This window comes from Mus musculus, chromosome 6 (genome assembly GCF_000001635.26).
Source record: "Mus musculus strain C57BL/6J chromosome 6, GRCm38.p6 C57BL/6J".
Classification (NCBI taxonomy): Eukaryota; Metazoa; Chordata; class Mammalia; order Rodentia; family Muridae; genus Mus; species Mus musculus.
The window spans coordinates 143930583-143946277 of NC_000072.6; the positions used below are offsets into that span (position 1 = coordinate 143930583).

The 15695-nt window shown below is 42.9% G+C and overlaps 1 protein-coding gene across 28 annotated transcripts in view; it reads right to left on the reverse strand.

The window, feature by feature from the left end:
- Sox5 (SRY (sex determining region Y)-box 5) overlaps positions 1-15695 on the reverse strand; it is a 953863-nt gene that overhangs the window by 102158 nt on the left and 836010 nt on the right. For 27 of the 28 annotated variants that reach the window (XM_006506931.4, NM_001243163.1, NM_011444.3 and 24 more), the window contains one exon: positions 10769-10854. In XM_006506931.4, coding sequence (XP_006506994.1) covers positions 10769-10854 — 86 coding nt within the window. Of the gene's footprint in view, positions 1-10768; positions 10855-13164; positions 13297-15695 lie in introns of all 28 variants that reach the window. The other variant, XM_006506944.4, reaches the window with a different exon arrangement.

The following is a 15695-nucleotide window of genomic DNA, read 5'->3' on the forward strand; positions in this document are numbered from 1 at the left end:
TTTTGCCTCAGTTTTATTGATATATATTTATATAAAAAATCTCTTATGCCCTAATTTTCAATTTATAATTTCAATAACACTGTTTTAATAGCAGCTAAGAAAGCTCTATTAATCAGCTAAAAATACCTACCATTGGATCTTGCCCATACCATAGTACATGGTGGGTGATAAAGGTCACCTTTATTGCTTTGAGCATTCGCTATGCCTTAGCTACTTTCACCCTCACAAGAAGCTATCATTTCTACCCTCATCTTACAGACAAGGAAAATGAAGGACAGAGAGGCTTGATGGGCTGCCTGAAGCTGGGCTTTCGCCATGTGCAACGTTGACATAAGGCAAACGTGTGCAGGTGCACACTCAGAGTCTCTGTGCTGCAGTAAGGAACATGAATCTCAAGATGGCCCCTCATGTGACAAGGCAGTCATTCTAGCCTTCATGTTTCTTTCCCTCAGATTATCTTTTGGGGCCACATGTCTCTGCCTTAATTCTTCATAATTGAGGGGGCATCATGCTAGACTTCTGAGGTTCTGCAATGCAGTCTGCACAGCCCACACGTGTGCTTGTATGTAGCCACACTAACAATTCATCACATTCAACAGTTTTGTGATACCAGCCGAAAGCACCAAGCAGCTGCTGATCTTAGCAGTATCCATCCTCATTCGGACTGAGCTTCCCATTTATAGTGATAATTGTGTTCCCTATAAACCTTTACATCCAGGGTGGCACTTGAATTCATAAATATCCTTTAGATAACTTTAAACCAGGCTGGTGATCACAAATTAAAACCAGTTACATCGAATAACACATTCTTAAGATAAACGTATTAGCTGCTTTCTCTCCTTACCTATAGTCAAAATTTGAAAATTAAATAGTTCTGCTTTTCTTGATTAAAGTTAAAAAGATGTTCAAGCTTTTAACATTACAGAAAACTGGTCTGGTTCCTAGAATTATCTAACATTGGCTTTGAGCCTAGAAATCTTTGCAGGTCTATTTACTAACCCAGGAACACTGGAGAGTCACCTAACATGTATTGATTACCACCAAGACACCAGCATGAAGTTGTTACCAGGACCCTGGCCCTGAGTAGCAGCCCTGTCATCATATAATCAGCCATGGTAGAGATTCAACTCTGGTTTTGAAATTTGCCACCTGTTTGTTTGGTCCTAATAAAAACGTGTGCTGGCAAAGCGCTTGGACTGATGTTTTTGTTAGTGTCTCGTGCACTTCGAAAGAGATATTCTCGTTGTCCAAATGTCAAGCATCCCCCGGGAACCCTGAGGGTGGTAATAACTCCAGAAGCACAACCTAACAGGATCTTCCTTGAAGGATGCTTGAAAACTGCTGGGCTCTCACTGGATCCCATATGGGCTTACAAAAGTCAGAGTGAATGTTGGCTGTACTTTTCCTGGCCCATTTGCATATGTTCTTTAGTATGCAGGATGTCTCCGTATATTATTTAATTGTTGTATCCCCCCATTAATACATATGCAAATGCTTTCTCTGCAGCTGTGGTGTTTAGTCCTAAATGTGTTTCTGTCTGTCTGCCCTGCAGGCTCAGGGTCAAAGGGAGAAGAAGCAAGAGAACTATGCCTTCTAACCTGTGAGAAAATTCACTCAAGTAGACAGAAGACTGAAGCAAACAGCCTGCCCAAGCTACAGCTGAGAAGCGAGGCCGCCCTTGATCATTTCCCTGGTGAGGGGATGGCTATGGTCTCAATAATACTCCTCGGAGTAGTTAGGGACTCCATTGGGAAAGCTTCGCATGAACATCCCAGCTTGGAAACACACCCATTCTCTATAATGAGATCTCACAGGATCTATCTCCATTGCACCAAAGCTTTCCATTTGATTATATTTTTTTCTAGATCGTTCTGAGTTACTCTTTCTTGGCTGAACACCACAGGTGATGCTCAGCCCCTCTCAGCCCTGGGGACTGAGGAACACTGACCACTGTCTTACCATCATGGACGTCTGGACTCCTGTCAAAGGTCGGCAGGGTTTTGATAAAAAGACAAGCTTCAGGGTGTTGGTTTATTGTAGCTCATCTCTACCTTGGTGAAGCCCTGTCAGCCAGAAGCTGCTGCTGCCTCACCCTTGACAACTACAGAGATTTTAGCTCCTTCACACGGGGCTCTCCAGCTAGCGGACTTTGTGCAGGCTCAGGCTTTGTGGTTAGGGCCTGCCCCTGATACTGCAGGAGCTCCTTATTTAGCCTCAGAATTTTAAGCCTTCATATTCAAAAAAATATTCTTTTGAATTTTTGAAATAGTTGTAGTAGAAATTTTAAAGTTTAATTAATTCAACAGGAATTCTTGATTGAGGACGACTTGCTTATTTTGAGCAAAATATGACTGTCCCAAAATTCCAATCTTTGTTTCCTTCTGCTTATCACTATTAATCACTGGTTGGAGTCGGTACTTTTGGCTTCCTATAGGTAGAACAGGTGGTAACCATCTTTTGGCCAAGACAGACACAGTATTTATAAAGTGAGAAGAAACCAGATAAATATTTCCTTCTAATTTCAAATATTAGAAGCCTAGCTTAAAAAAAATAGAAATAGGACCGTACAGTATAACTACTATTAAAAGATCCATGATGCTCATTAACTAAAATGCAAATTAATCAGAATGAATGGGAAAGAGAAATGTTAGCTGGAAGTCTGCTGCACTCGTTGGATTTTATTAATTAGGAACAGACAATTCATAGCTGATTTCATCTAGACACAAACGTCCAAAAATTCTGTTAGCTTTATTTTGTGTAAATACTTAGACTTCATTTTAAATATAGAAATAAAGCTAGGTTCGTTTTGTATAAAAATAAAACCCACCTTCTTTAAAAAGAACTGACATCAGGAAGAAAAATGTCCAAATCACACAATCGCCCGTGGTGGGGGGAAATTTAGAAAAGAGGAATTTAAAAAAGAAATCAAAGGAGACAAAGAGAAAACGGGTCAAGTCAGTATATGGGAGTGCTAATTGGCTAGTTACTGTTTTGATAGATACATCCTATTATGGAGACATAGTTTACGTCAATGTTGCCTTGGCAAGATGAAGCATACTGTGTCACATAAAAGCACCTCCAGCATGCATGTTCTAATGTGTCTCTGTGCACGTTAGCATACAATATAGGAATGATGAGAAATGGCAGTGTTTTGTCTCTCATTGGTGGATTATAATGACTTCAGAAGAATTAGACAATTGCCCCAAGTGCAAGCACACAGAGCTTATGCAGCGGCCCACGGTTATGCCAAGGCAAGGGGAGGAACAGTCAGGCAAGGCAGAGCTGACTAGAGCTTTCTTAACACGCTAAGCGTCTTCAAATAGTGATGAAAATAACCACAAAGTTCCCTAGTGCTTAAATACAATTTGCTTCAGAAATTAATCATAAGGTGCCTTATTTTATTGGAAACTGTTGTTACCCTCCACACGTGATAGATTCAGAGCACTTGAGATTTGCTAAGTGTTTTTGAGGGGCAATACTGCAAAGAGGAGTTCCTGTCCTGCTGGGGTGCACCATTCCCAGGAGACAGACAAGGGATTTCATAGAGAACATCTTTGATGGTGACTACAGAAGATGAGTGGAAAGGGGAGTTTCAAGTGGGGGTGTCTGCAGGAATATTGGGTTATGACTTAAACCGTGTGACTATATAGGTCCCAGAAAGGGGACACTACACCATATATTAACAGAAGGTGAGAATGAGCCTTCCAGGCAACCGGAGAGCCATGTAGAAGGAAGAGCTACTTTGAAACTCAAAGGTTAGGACTCTGCTTTAGCAAGTCAGGGAACGGGGGGAGGGGGGGAGCCTGCCATCAATGGAACAGACCAAGGCTGTTTAAAGAAAGGTTACAAATTAATTTTCGCAAATACTGTAGTGCCAACCATGATGCCAGCCACTTACAGGGTTTCTTAGACACTTTACTAAGAATAGTTTCTTTTTTAATTTTATTTCTTTATAAAATGTTAGCGTGATATTCTGGAATTAAATTAAGACTGATTTTCTATTCCTACATAAGCCAAAATTGTTCATTTTATTTTTCTACATTTCTTATCATTGATAATTTTTAAAATATTGAGATTTATAAACTATTTATTAACATTAAAGCTTAATATTTTTGTAACAGGACAGTAATATAAGGAAATCAGAAATTTATTGAAATTGTAATGCTAACTTTCTCTCTCACCCCATTTAACACGTGTTTACTGAGTTCATTAATACATAAAAATCACTCGGTCAAGCTCACGTAATGGCAGGTTACTAACATTTAGAATTTGATTGGTTGAAATCAGTGTGCTGGCTAATTTTACTTTAACTTGAGTCACTGGAGAGGAGGAAGCCTCCATGTGATCAGGCTGTAGGCAAGCCCACAGGGTATTTTTTAAATTAGTGGTTGATGTGAGAGGGCCCATCCTATTGTGGACTGGTGGCCCAGGGTTCTATAAGAAAGCAGGCTGAGAACGCCACAGCAAGCAGCACTCCACCCCTCCATGACCTCTGCATCATCAGCTGCCGCTGCCAGGCTCCTGCCTGCTTGAGTTCCTGTCCTGACTTCCTTCAGTGGTAAACAGTGCTGTGGAGGTGTAAGCCAAATAATCACTTTTCTCTCCAGGTCGCTCTGGTCCTGATATTTCCTCACACCAATAGGAGCCCCGACCGGAACAACCAGAAAGTATAATTTAGAACATTCCTCACAAGTGCCTTCATACAGGTTTGGGGTCAAGTCTTCCCTGGAAAAGGGAAATTTTTCATAGGAACCTGAAGGTGAAATCTGAGTCAGCTGGATGAATGGGATGGTTAATCTACACTGACAGTTTGATACAATTTAGTTTACCTAGGGGGTACACCTTTGGGTGTGTCTCTGTGCCAAGGGAAGATGAAAAGCAGAGAGGCTGCCACCATAGCATGGGGACAAAACCCCATGGCCAAACGAGGAAAACCAAGAAAGTGGGATGGGCAGAAGAATCTCCATCTGTGGTCTGTCAAGATAAGGGAGAGCAGCCTCAGGCCTCGGCCATGACAGCCACAAGCTCCAACCATCATGCTTTCCCATCACGAGGGATTGTATCCTGTCAACTGGGAGCGAGAAGAAACATCCCTTCCCGTCAGTGAGTCTTGTCAGGTATTTCCTCACAGCAGTAAGAAGGAGATGGGGTGAGAGCACTCACTGAGACCAGAGAGTGAGCAGCCTGGACATGGAGGGAAGTCATCCCTCGGGGAAGTCCACATGGGCTTGAGTTCACGGTCTACATAAACATCTATATCACCTTCCCTCCCCATGGCCAACACACAGGCGGGCATGTGACTCAGGACCTCAGAAAAGGCGTAAAAGCCATCAGACACAAAGAGATTTGCTCTGAGGAATAAAAGATTTCAAAAGAGTAATTGGTGTAATGTGTTTGTTTTATTGCATTCATAACTGAGATGGAATTGTTTGTCTCAAAAAATGAAATTAATACATGATGGTGCTTGAAATATTTTAACTATTCCTAAAAACACACAGTGGGGTCTGTTTTCATAAAGAATATTTTTTATTACACGTGGTAGTGATTTCCAGGGCCACAAAATAATAGTTAAGTACTAAAAAAGTAGTTTCATCTAAAGGCATGCCACTTTGCTGGTCTTTTAATGTCATTATGTTCACCTCTGCTCTTCCTTCAGTAAACATTCTGGAGATTATATATGTATGTATATAATATGTATGTGTATATATGTGTATTATATATGTGTGTATATATACACACACAGATATACATATGTGTATATATATGTATGTATACATATATACATACATATACATATATGTGTATATATATGTATATATGTGTGTATATATGTGTATATGTATATGTATATATATATATACATATATATATATATACATACATACACAAGTGGAAAACATCATATACGCAAGGTAACTTCAAAAGACAACAGGATGTGTAAATCCCATCAACCAGAAGCAAGAGAGACCTCCAGAGCTCCTCATTAGTTCTCAGTCCTGAAAGTGTTTGATCTGACTCTGCAAAGCTCAAAGCTCAGAGTCTCAAGTGCAGGCCCCACCGTCATTCCCACTGGTCACTTTGCTTCTAGAAAGCACAGAGCACTTGAAGAAATGCCAACCAATCATTATTGATACACTTTGATTCTCCCATTAGTGAGTTAGAGAGCCTCTTGGGAGAGAAGGACTCCAGAGTTGCAGATCGAGTCTCCCGGGCATGGAGAGCCAAATGGAATTATTGAAACTGTGGAGTTTGAGCTCTGTGCTTACACCTTCGTGCTTGTCAAAGGGAGCTACTAATATCTAACTCCAAGTGCAGTGGCAATAATTAAATGAGATGGTTCTAGGAAACCCTTACCTATGATGCCATGCAAGGCCTCAAAGAGCTATAGAATTTGATATAAATTCAAGCCATTATATTTGAACCCAAGAGGGGGGATATATCCTATATTTAAGATGTCTCTCCTTTAGCAAGGATCAATTATACACTTGAATCAGTGCTGGCCTGTCAGAGGTATGTACAGAAGTAGCTCCCTAGTTGTTCATCCTGCTCCTTCAGTTCGGGGTCCCTACTGCTGTCTTGGGAAAGGTACCCCTGGGGACCACTCCTCACCCAGGACTAATGAAAACAGATCAAATGGTAGCAGAAATCAAACAACTAGACAATTCTATAAAAAAGAACTATGTTTTTAAAACAAAGAAAACAGCCATTGTCACCAATGGGGCTGTCACTAGGTGCTCCCTTTTCTAAAACCCTACAGAACTGGTGCTCTAGCATTGGGCACGTGCTTCTGTTTCTCATGTCCAGCACTGACCACTTGCCTCTTCCCTCTAACTGTTTTCAATGTCCCCTTCCCATCTTCCTACATCATAGAACACTAACATGAGGTCGCGTCTTAGAGCAGGAAAAATAGAGAGAAAGCAGGGCCAATGGCTTTAAGAAGCTTGGGTTATGGAGAAAGCACTCTTTTCTCCCTCCCCAAGAGAGGAGGCAGAATTCACAAAACTTGGAGAAGTCAGAAGAAAAGAAAAACTCAAATCCCTTTTTTTACTGGTTGGTTGATGAGCTACAAAAGTTAAAGCCTAGCTCAGATGGAATGCAGGTATACACAATGGTCAGGGTACCTGTCCATTAGGGGGCTTTCTTGAGTTGGATTGGTTTGATGGAGACGGGTGGGATGCTTGCTGCAAGGTATGCCCAAAGGAAACACAGAAGAGGGTCTCAGCCAAGCAGGCCAAGCTGTCTGTGAAGGAACACAGGGCAGGAAGCAAGGGACTAGAGGCATGGGCCAGGAAGCAAGGAGCAGGAAGGATAGGGCAGAAAGGATGGGGTAGGAAGCAAGGGACAGGAAGCAAGGGGCAGGAGGCTTGGGGCAGGAAGCATGAAGCAGGAAGCAAGGGGCAGGAAGCAAGGGGCAGGAAGCATGGGGCAGGAAGCAAGGGGCAGGAAGCATGGGGCAGGAAGCATGGGGCAGGAAGCATGGGGCAGGAAGCATGGGGCAGGAAGCATGGGGGAGGAAGCAAGGGGCAGGAAGCAAGGGGCAGGAAGCATGGGGCAGGAAGCATGGGGCAGGAAGCATGGGGGAGGAAGCAAGGGGCAGGAAGCAAGGGGCAGGAAGCATGGGGCAGGAAGCATGGGGCAGGAAGCATGGGGCAGGAAGCATGGGGGAGGAAGCAAGGGGCAGGAAGCAAGGGGCAGGAAGCATGGGGCAGGAAGCAAAGGGCAGGAAGCATGGGGCAGGAAGCATGGGGCAGGAAGCATGAGGCAGGAAGCATGGGGCAGGAAGGATGGGGCAGGAAGCCTGGGGCAGGAAGCATGGGGCAGGAAGGATGGGGCAGGAAGGATGGGGCAGGAAGCATGGGGGAAGACTCTTGTTACCCAGGTGGCTCTGCTACCTGAGTGGCTGCTGTCAATAGGGGTGTGTCTCAACCACAAAGAAGATATGACATCTTACTGATAAGACCCACCCACCCCAGCCTACTGGGAAACTCTAATCGATGCCCAAGAGAACCACATACATAGCTTCTCCAGTGTGCTATCCTGCATCTCCACAGGGGTTATGTATGGTTAAGAAGGAAAAGTATAAATGGCCTCTTTATTTTTGGTCTCTAGAACTGGCTTTCTGACATAACAGCAGACAGGTAGATTGTACGATTTGGACTGGACACTTGAACAAATTTCTAGCAGCATGAGTTCTGATCTCTGGAAGGGTCAGGTGGTCTACTGATAATGTTATAAGGAGATGGTCAGTGGAGCCTAACATATTTCAAAACAGAGTGTGGGAAGCATTAAAACTGGCTTGTTTCTTACATTCCACTAAAACAAAGAGCATTTCAGATACAGATTTCCCCAATGGAAGTAGATGTGCTATAAATGTTGAGACCATTGTAGATGGCTTCCCTTAAACTTATCCCATGTGGACAGGAGACAACAGGTGTCTCTGGAGGTGTTAAGTAGGCTGAAATAAAGTGGAGGGATCTCAACAATAAAGGGCTCTGCAATAAAAATGTCAGGAGCCACTGAGCAAAAATTTAGCAGCTCTTAAATGACAAGTCTTTGGAATTTGTGTGGCATGTCTCTCTGCCCCACCCCCATCTTCCCCATAATTGCAAAACTAAATTACATGCATGTGTTTGTGTAAGTATGTCGTATGAGTGAGTATACATAGCTGCCTGGGGAGATGTTCTGATGGCCAATTTTCTAATGATATTACAGTATAGGTTATTTGAGATCCTAACTACAATTATAAACTTTAATGGGTACAAAATCACGTACATGGAAACCTCTCAAAGGCAATGTAAGGATGTACAATTAAAATTGTCCCAAGGAGGAGGTAGGAGGGTGACATACTTAAGAGTAGACTTGAGCAGCTGAGATAGGAGGATGACATGTTCAGGAATACACAGAGCAACATGGCAAGACCCCATTGTCATGAGGTATGGGTAATGATCAATGAAAGAACCTTGCCCTGCTACAGATTAAGTTGTTTACAGACAGAGCAAACCCGTTGGGGCTCAAAGATGTTCCTCATTTCTCATTAAGGGAACTAATACTTTAGATGGTGAGAAAACCATCAGAAGGGAAATCAAGCTTAATTTATGTCAAATATTCTAACCTGTCTTCACAGGAAAAGCAGCTGAGATGCTCCCTGAGCAACACTACTCTCTGGTGGAGACCAACAGTGGGACTCTGGGCACTTTCACCTTGCCATTGCCCTTCTCTCCAGTGAGTCTGGCAAACAGAAACTCTCAACCTATATAATAAACCTCACAATCCTATGTTTCTGTATTCAAATCCGTTGCTGGAGGCTGCTGTTCCATTTTCTTCTAATTCATCTGTCTTTTATATTCTTTCTGTTTGTTTTATCTTTCTTTCCAGTTTTATTATAAAAGAATATTTTGTTATCTACAACCATAGATGTTTTCAATGCCAGGTAACTTAAGTCATTCTAACTTAAGTTAGAAAAATAATGTGCCCATAATAAATATAGACAGTAAGTATATGTGTGCATCTCTGGAGTCTTACTTATTACAGTCCCTTTCCCACATTGTTGCTATTCCCCAGACACCATTTGAAAAGGAAAAAAAAATGTTACAGTAATTTTATTGTCCTCATGGCTCTAACACTTCCAAATGTATTCTAGCTCCAAGAAACCGACATCATGTAATTTTTCATGGAAGAGATAAACTAGGATCAAATGTTGCAACCTCTACAGAATACTTTCTCAGTGTTCACAGGGCTATCTCCTCCTGCCAGTCTCCAGCTTTGGACACATCTCTGTGTGCATCGGTTCTACTCAGCTCTGTAGGATCTGATGAAAACCTCAACCTAGATTAATGCCGAGTATGGCAAGTCACACTCATGGGTGCAGTTCCGCTGTGTGAAGTGGGCCGGCAGTCAGTACACTGGCATTGCATGGTGTGTTTCCCATGAGTGTAAACCAGTGCTCCAGGAGGAGGTGGACCCAGGTCTTAGCTCATTATCTGTCCTCATTAGCTGCATAGTTTGGAGGCTCACAATAACAGGGCAGATGAAGTACTTTATGGAGTATCAATTCAGAGACGGAGATAAGGAAAGCTCCCTCTACTAAAACCATATCGATTCTCTTTTTAACCTCAGAGGCATAATTTCTAAAATCGTTTGGACATCTGGTAAGGTTATTGACTTTGCCCGGGTGTACTGGAGATACATGGTCTGAAGGGCAAAGAGGTCTCCATTAGGATGTCAGGATAAGCTCAAGCCCAAATGGACACCTGCTGACTTTGGTCTGGTCTTCCTTGCTTGCTCAAATGATCTGCCACTAAGCAAGGAGAACAAATGGGTTCTGAGTACTTTAATAACACCAGGCATCCTCAACGATTTCAAATAACATTCTGTTTCAGTTGCCTTGGATCACAGCCGCGGTTAGATATCTTTGACAAGCTGTTTATTTTTGTTATTGTTTTTGTTGTTGTTGATGATGATGTTGTTGTTATTTGAGGGAGCATTCTACAACAAAAATCATGATGTCTACCAACAAGATGGACACTGAAGCTCACAGTGTCAACCCTGAGCAGGCAATGACAAAATTGTAAGTAATATTTAATTCAGAGCACACAACCGAAAATAATCTTTGGGGGGGGTTGGGGCTCAGAACAAATAAAGGCAAAGACAAAACAAATTTGTGTGACCTAAGTCTCAGTCCTCAGTTGTAGTTTGTTCTAAGAGGATAATGGTTGCCTTCGGTGGCTCGTACTTAACCCCTGCCTCCCCGCGTTGTCTCCAGACTTACCTGCAGCTGGAGTGGGCCTAAGCCTGGTGTTGCTGCAGCAGCAGCTGCCATAGTGGTTGGGATCAGCTGAACAGGGTAAGGGTCACCTAAGTAAGAGAATAATAGAGGCGTCAGCACCTTTTATCTCCTCTCCACCTGCAAATTAAACTCCTGCATTCACTCTTCCCCAAAGCCTGCCTTTGTGTGCCTGGCTGGGGCCTAATGAAAAGCGCTATTGTGTAGCCTTTTACCGACACTCTTCACAACCCTGGCTGAGAGAGGAATGCGAATAAAAGGAGCAAGCAATTAAGGCTGAAACCTCATCCTTTTTTCATGATGTATTTAGGAAAATGGGGGGTTGGGGGTGCATGGTTCAGAGGGCTGTACTTGGACAGACACACACACACACACACACACACACACACACACACACACACACACACCACTGCAGACTTGATCAGAGCACAGCAAGTCTTTGCCAAATTTTCAGTCTTATCACAGACAGAACTTAACTAAACTCACTTTCATTTTAACGAGCTAAACACTAAAGATTTAAGCCATTAACTAAACTTTCGAATGTTGCCTTGTGGTCTAATAGCTCACGGACAGTTTCAGAGTAAAGAAAACATCTCATGTTTGCCCTTTCTTTTCTTTTTGACATTATAGAAAATGTTGACATTTTAATTTTATAGAGATAAATGTTGCCAAAAGTATATTTTAGAGACAACAAATGAACAAATAGATCTTCCAAAATTAGACTTTAAAAAAAAGGTCTTGTTTTTTTTTTCATCTTATGTTTTATAAAAATGTATACCAGGGGTATACATGGGTCATGTGGTGTATTTTTGATGCAGATTGAGAAATATTTATTTGCTAATAAGAGCTAAGGTGGATAGATACTCTGCACAGAGGCTAACTGTGTGTTAGTAATGTAACCAATAGTATGCACTAGTTAACCACTGGGGATAGGAGATAGCAAGAAATTAAAAGTAATGACTATAAGAATAATTTTTCTAAGATATTAAACTGACTTTAGAAATTGAACATGTGAGGCCAGATGTCTGTAAACTACCATTCAGGAAACTGAGAGAGAAAGACCTGAAATTTATGGCCAGTGGGGGCTACACAAGTGAGACCCTGTCTGAAAAAAAAAAAACCAAGCAAAAATTAATCCATGAAAGAAACTAAGTGTTCATGCATAAACAATATTAAGGTAATTCACTTTTAAACACTTACTGAGTACCCAGGATAAATTGTGAACACTGCTCTTGGTACTGGAAGATGAATTCTTAAAAAGTATAACATAAACACAGGGTTTTATCAAGAACGCAGTGAAGTTCAAGCAGTAGGCTTCCAGAGAGGCCTCATAGTAGCATGTTCACAGAGTCTCAACAGCTATGTTTCACCAATTCCTTGATTTTATACTTGGTTTTGATTTTGTGTTATAATAAATATTTTTTACTGCTATGGAGATTGTGTGTATATATATATATATGTATATATATATATATGTATATATATACATATATATATACACTATTTAGTATTTTTATTGGAAAGAGAATGCTCTAGCTTTGTTTCTGTTATTGTGACAGATTGCCTGAGAAAAAGCAACCAGGGGAATCAAGAACTTATTTGGATTTCAATTCCAGGTGACGTTCCCTTGCTGAGGGGAAGTCACGGGAAGAACTTGAGACAGCCAATCACATAACATTCACAAACACGCAGGGGGGACTGAATGTATGTACATACGCTGCCTGCTTGCTTCTCCAGCTAGATTCCTTACACAGTCCCGAGCCTTGCCTAGGGAATGGTGCTGCCCACAATGGGCTGAATGCTCTAGGGCAACCAACAATGGAGATAATCCCCACGGTCTTAGTGACAGGCCAATCTGATTTAGGTAATTCTGAAACTGAGACTCTTTTCCCAGGCAATATAGGTGGTGTCAAGTTGACAGTTTAAACTAAGAGCACAGGGTGGCTGAACCACAGAGCGGGTTGAAATAGATAAGCAAGGACTGTGGACAGTGTTGGGTGGTAACTTAGTATCCAGGGTACTATACACAAATATTAAAGCGCCTAACTTTACCCTACAGAAGAAAGGGAACCCCACGTGTGAAGAAGAAAAACAACCAAGACTACTTAACTAGCAAGTGGAAGTCACAGGAGCCGTCTTCTGTGTAGCAGGTGACAGGGGGTGGATTGGTAAAAACCTAAGAAATTCAACACTTACGGGGGTCGAACTCACAAGGAAGTTGGCTGGCTTTGTGACAAAGTAGGAACTGGCTCAAGGTGAATTTCGGAGTCTATTTATTTGGCTCATAACAGAGATAAGGGATAAGGTTGCTACACGAGGGTGGGAGGCGGAGTGAGACACACGAAGGAATAAGAAAATACTTTGGATATTTGCTTACCAACCTTTGCAAGAGGTGAGCACGCATCCCAGTGAAGCCCTGAGACTCAGTAACATCAGTTTGGAGTAAATACAGAGGAGAACAAACCTCAAGCAAACAGTTCCTAGGACTGGAGACTGTAATGATGATTTATCATCTAAAGGGAACATGGAGACTATTGGTGACTTTAAAAATAAGTGTGAGATCCTGGGATTTTAGTGATTAAAGTGACCTGGGAAGAAAGTCTCAGTGAGAGACAGTAGGAAAAGCTGGTCTGTGGGGGCAGGGCGGGGGCGATCTCGGTAGCATTAACTGATGTTGGAGGAGCGAGCCTAAGAAATGTGTAGCCCCATTCACTCCCTGGGTTTGGAACAGCAGCGGAAAGGGTGCGCTGAAGAGGAAGCCAGCACCCAGTCACACCATTTCTCTCCGCCCTTGCCTGTGGGTATGACCATTTGCTTCAAGTTTCTGCCATCTTGACTGCCCCACCCCCACTCCCACGTTGGACCCCGTAACTTGGAATTGCAAGCTAACTTGAACTCCTTCCCCGAGCCGTTTTTTTTTTTTTTTTTTTTTTTTGGTTAGGTGATTTCAACATAGCAACAGTGAATGAGAGGAAGTCATTCTGGAAATTTCGACTGACAGCGAAGGAATGTTCAGGGAAGAAGAGGCTACAGAAAAGGAAGCTGGAGTGGAAAGGGTGAGTTGGGGGAGGGAGTCAGGTCTCACTGGAGAGAAGCTGGTGAAAACTGACTTGGAGTGAATATGGTCAGGTGAGGGCAGGAAAGGGTGCTGGAGGCAGCAGTTGTGGATGCTTCTTAAAATGTGACTGCCCCTGAGTGGAGGCCACAGCTCCTAAGAAAGATACAGTTGCAAAGTCCTCCCTAAAGCCAGTGCTCCAGGCACTGCTGGGAGAAACACAATGACTCTAATTACTTACATTTCTGACCTGTGTACACCCCCCCTACCCACACCCACCCCCACCCCCCACCCCCCCATCCCCCCACCCCCCCCACCTCCCCCCCACCCCACCCCCGGTGCAGGATTATTCTCAAATGTACAGGCTAGGACAAACTTGCTAAGAGTACACTCCTCAGATGGAGGTACAAACCTACCCCACCCCTGGCCAGCCAGTGCCCAGGCTGGTGTGTGGGGGTGGATTTGCGATGTCAAAGAGCCTGAGCTTCGGGCACCAGCAAGGCAGGATCAAATTGAAGGTTGGTTGGGTGTGTAGTGGCACCTAGCTTTGGGGAAATTAGTTAAATTGGCATGATTACACTTCTGAATCAGAATTTAAATTTTAACGGGATTTCCAGGTGATCTGCAAGCATCTTCCTCCTGGCAGATGCTGGAAGAGAGACAATGTGGAAGTTGTTGATGCTGCTGCCTGCAGAAGTGAGACTAGGTGGGGTTCACGTTTAAAGAGACAAATAGGTGCAAACATGAGAGCAGGCTGCTCTGCTAGTGAGGAGCATCCTGTAAAGACAGGACAAGCATGTGACAAGGGGAGGGGCAGGTGATGTCATCATACGTTTGGGGTCTACTGCCACTTGGTATCATTAATTGCCTAATCTATATGACACTAGTTCAACAGAGGGAAGTTGAAATGTTTAAAGTTGAAATCACATTTGTACAAACTAGCTAAAATGGTAAATATTGTAATTGTATGGTTATTAGAATCGATCATGTAAATGCTTACAACATTGTAATTCATTTGTACTCCTCATTTAATGAACACAATCTTAAAATTAACTAAGCCGCTCATGTACAGGGCTCTTCACAGGGATAATTCATTTATATAATTTACTTTCCCTGTTGTAAATTAATCAATTAATAAGCACTTGCAACATCCACCATGTGATTAGGAATCTGCCGGGTGCTGTGTGAGACATCACAATAAAATTAAAGAAATCTGGGCCTCTAATCATCATACGTTCGTACTGTCTGAGCGTGTTTGAGTTGCTCAGGCGGTTGCTGAGTGCTAAGGGAGTTGAGGGCTGGTAGCTTTAGGCTTTACGCAGAGGTACAGGGGAAGCAAGAAGTTACCTTGGCTCCAGTAGCTGTCAGGTGGTGGGGAGGACAGAGTGAGCAGGCCGGGTGACCTGTATCAGAATGTGAGTGTGAAGCCTGGGCAGGGGAAAGGAACCCAGCCTAACGGATGAGCCACGGAAGAAAGCAGAGAGGAGGAACCTTTTCCACACTCCACCATGAAAGAGTTTCAGATGCTCGTCATGGAAGGCAACAGAGGAGAACTGAGTGTGGCCAGGGTGCTTCCTGCCTGTGGGGCTGAGACAGAAACTATCAGTTCTAGGCCACCCTGCGCTATGTTGTGATTCTCAGTCCAGCCTGAGCTACACAGCAAGATCCCCCACCTCAAAAAACAAACAAACAAAAAACAACCATATAAATGTGGTTTTAGCAATGCCACGAAAGAGATCAAGTAACAGGAGGAATAACTTGATTATCTAGATGTGTGTTTCAGGAACACAAGGTCATGAGTATGTTTGCATGAGAGCAAACACCTGCAATGGTGGCTCGGGTTTACACACCACTAAC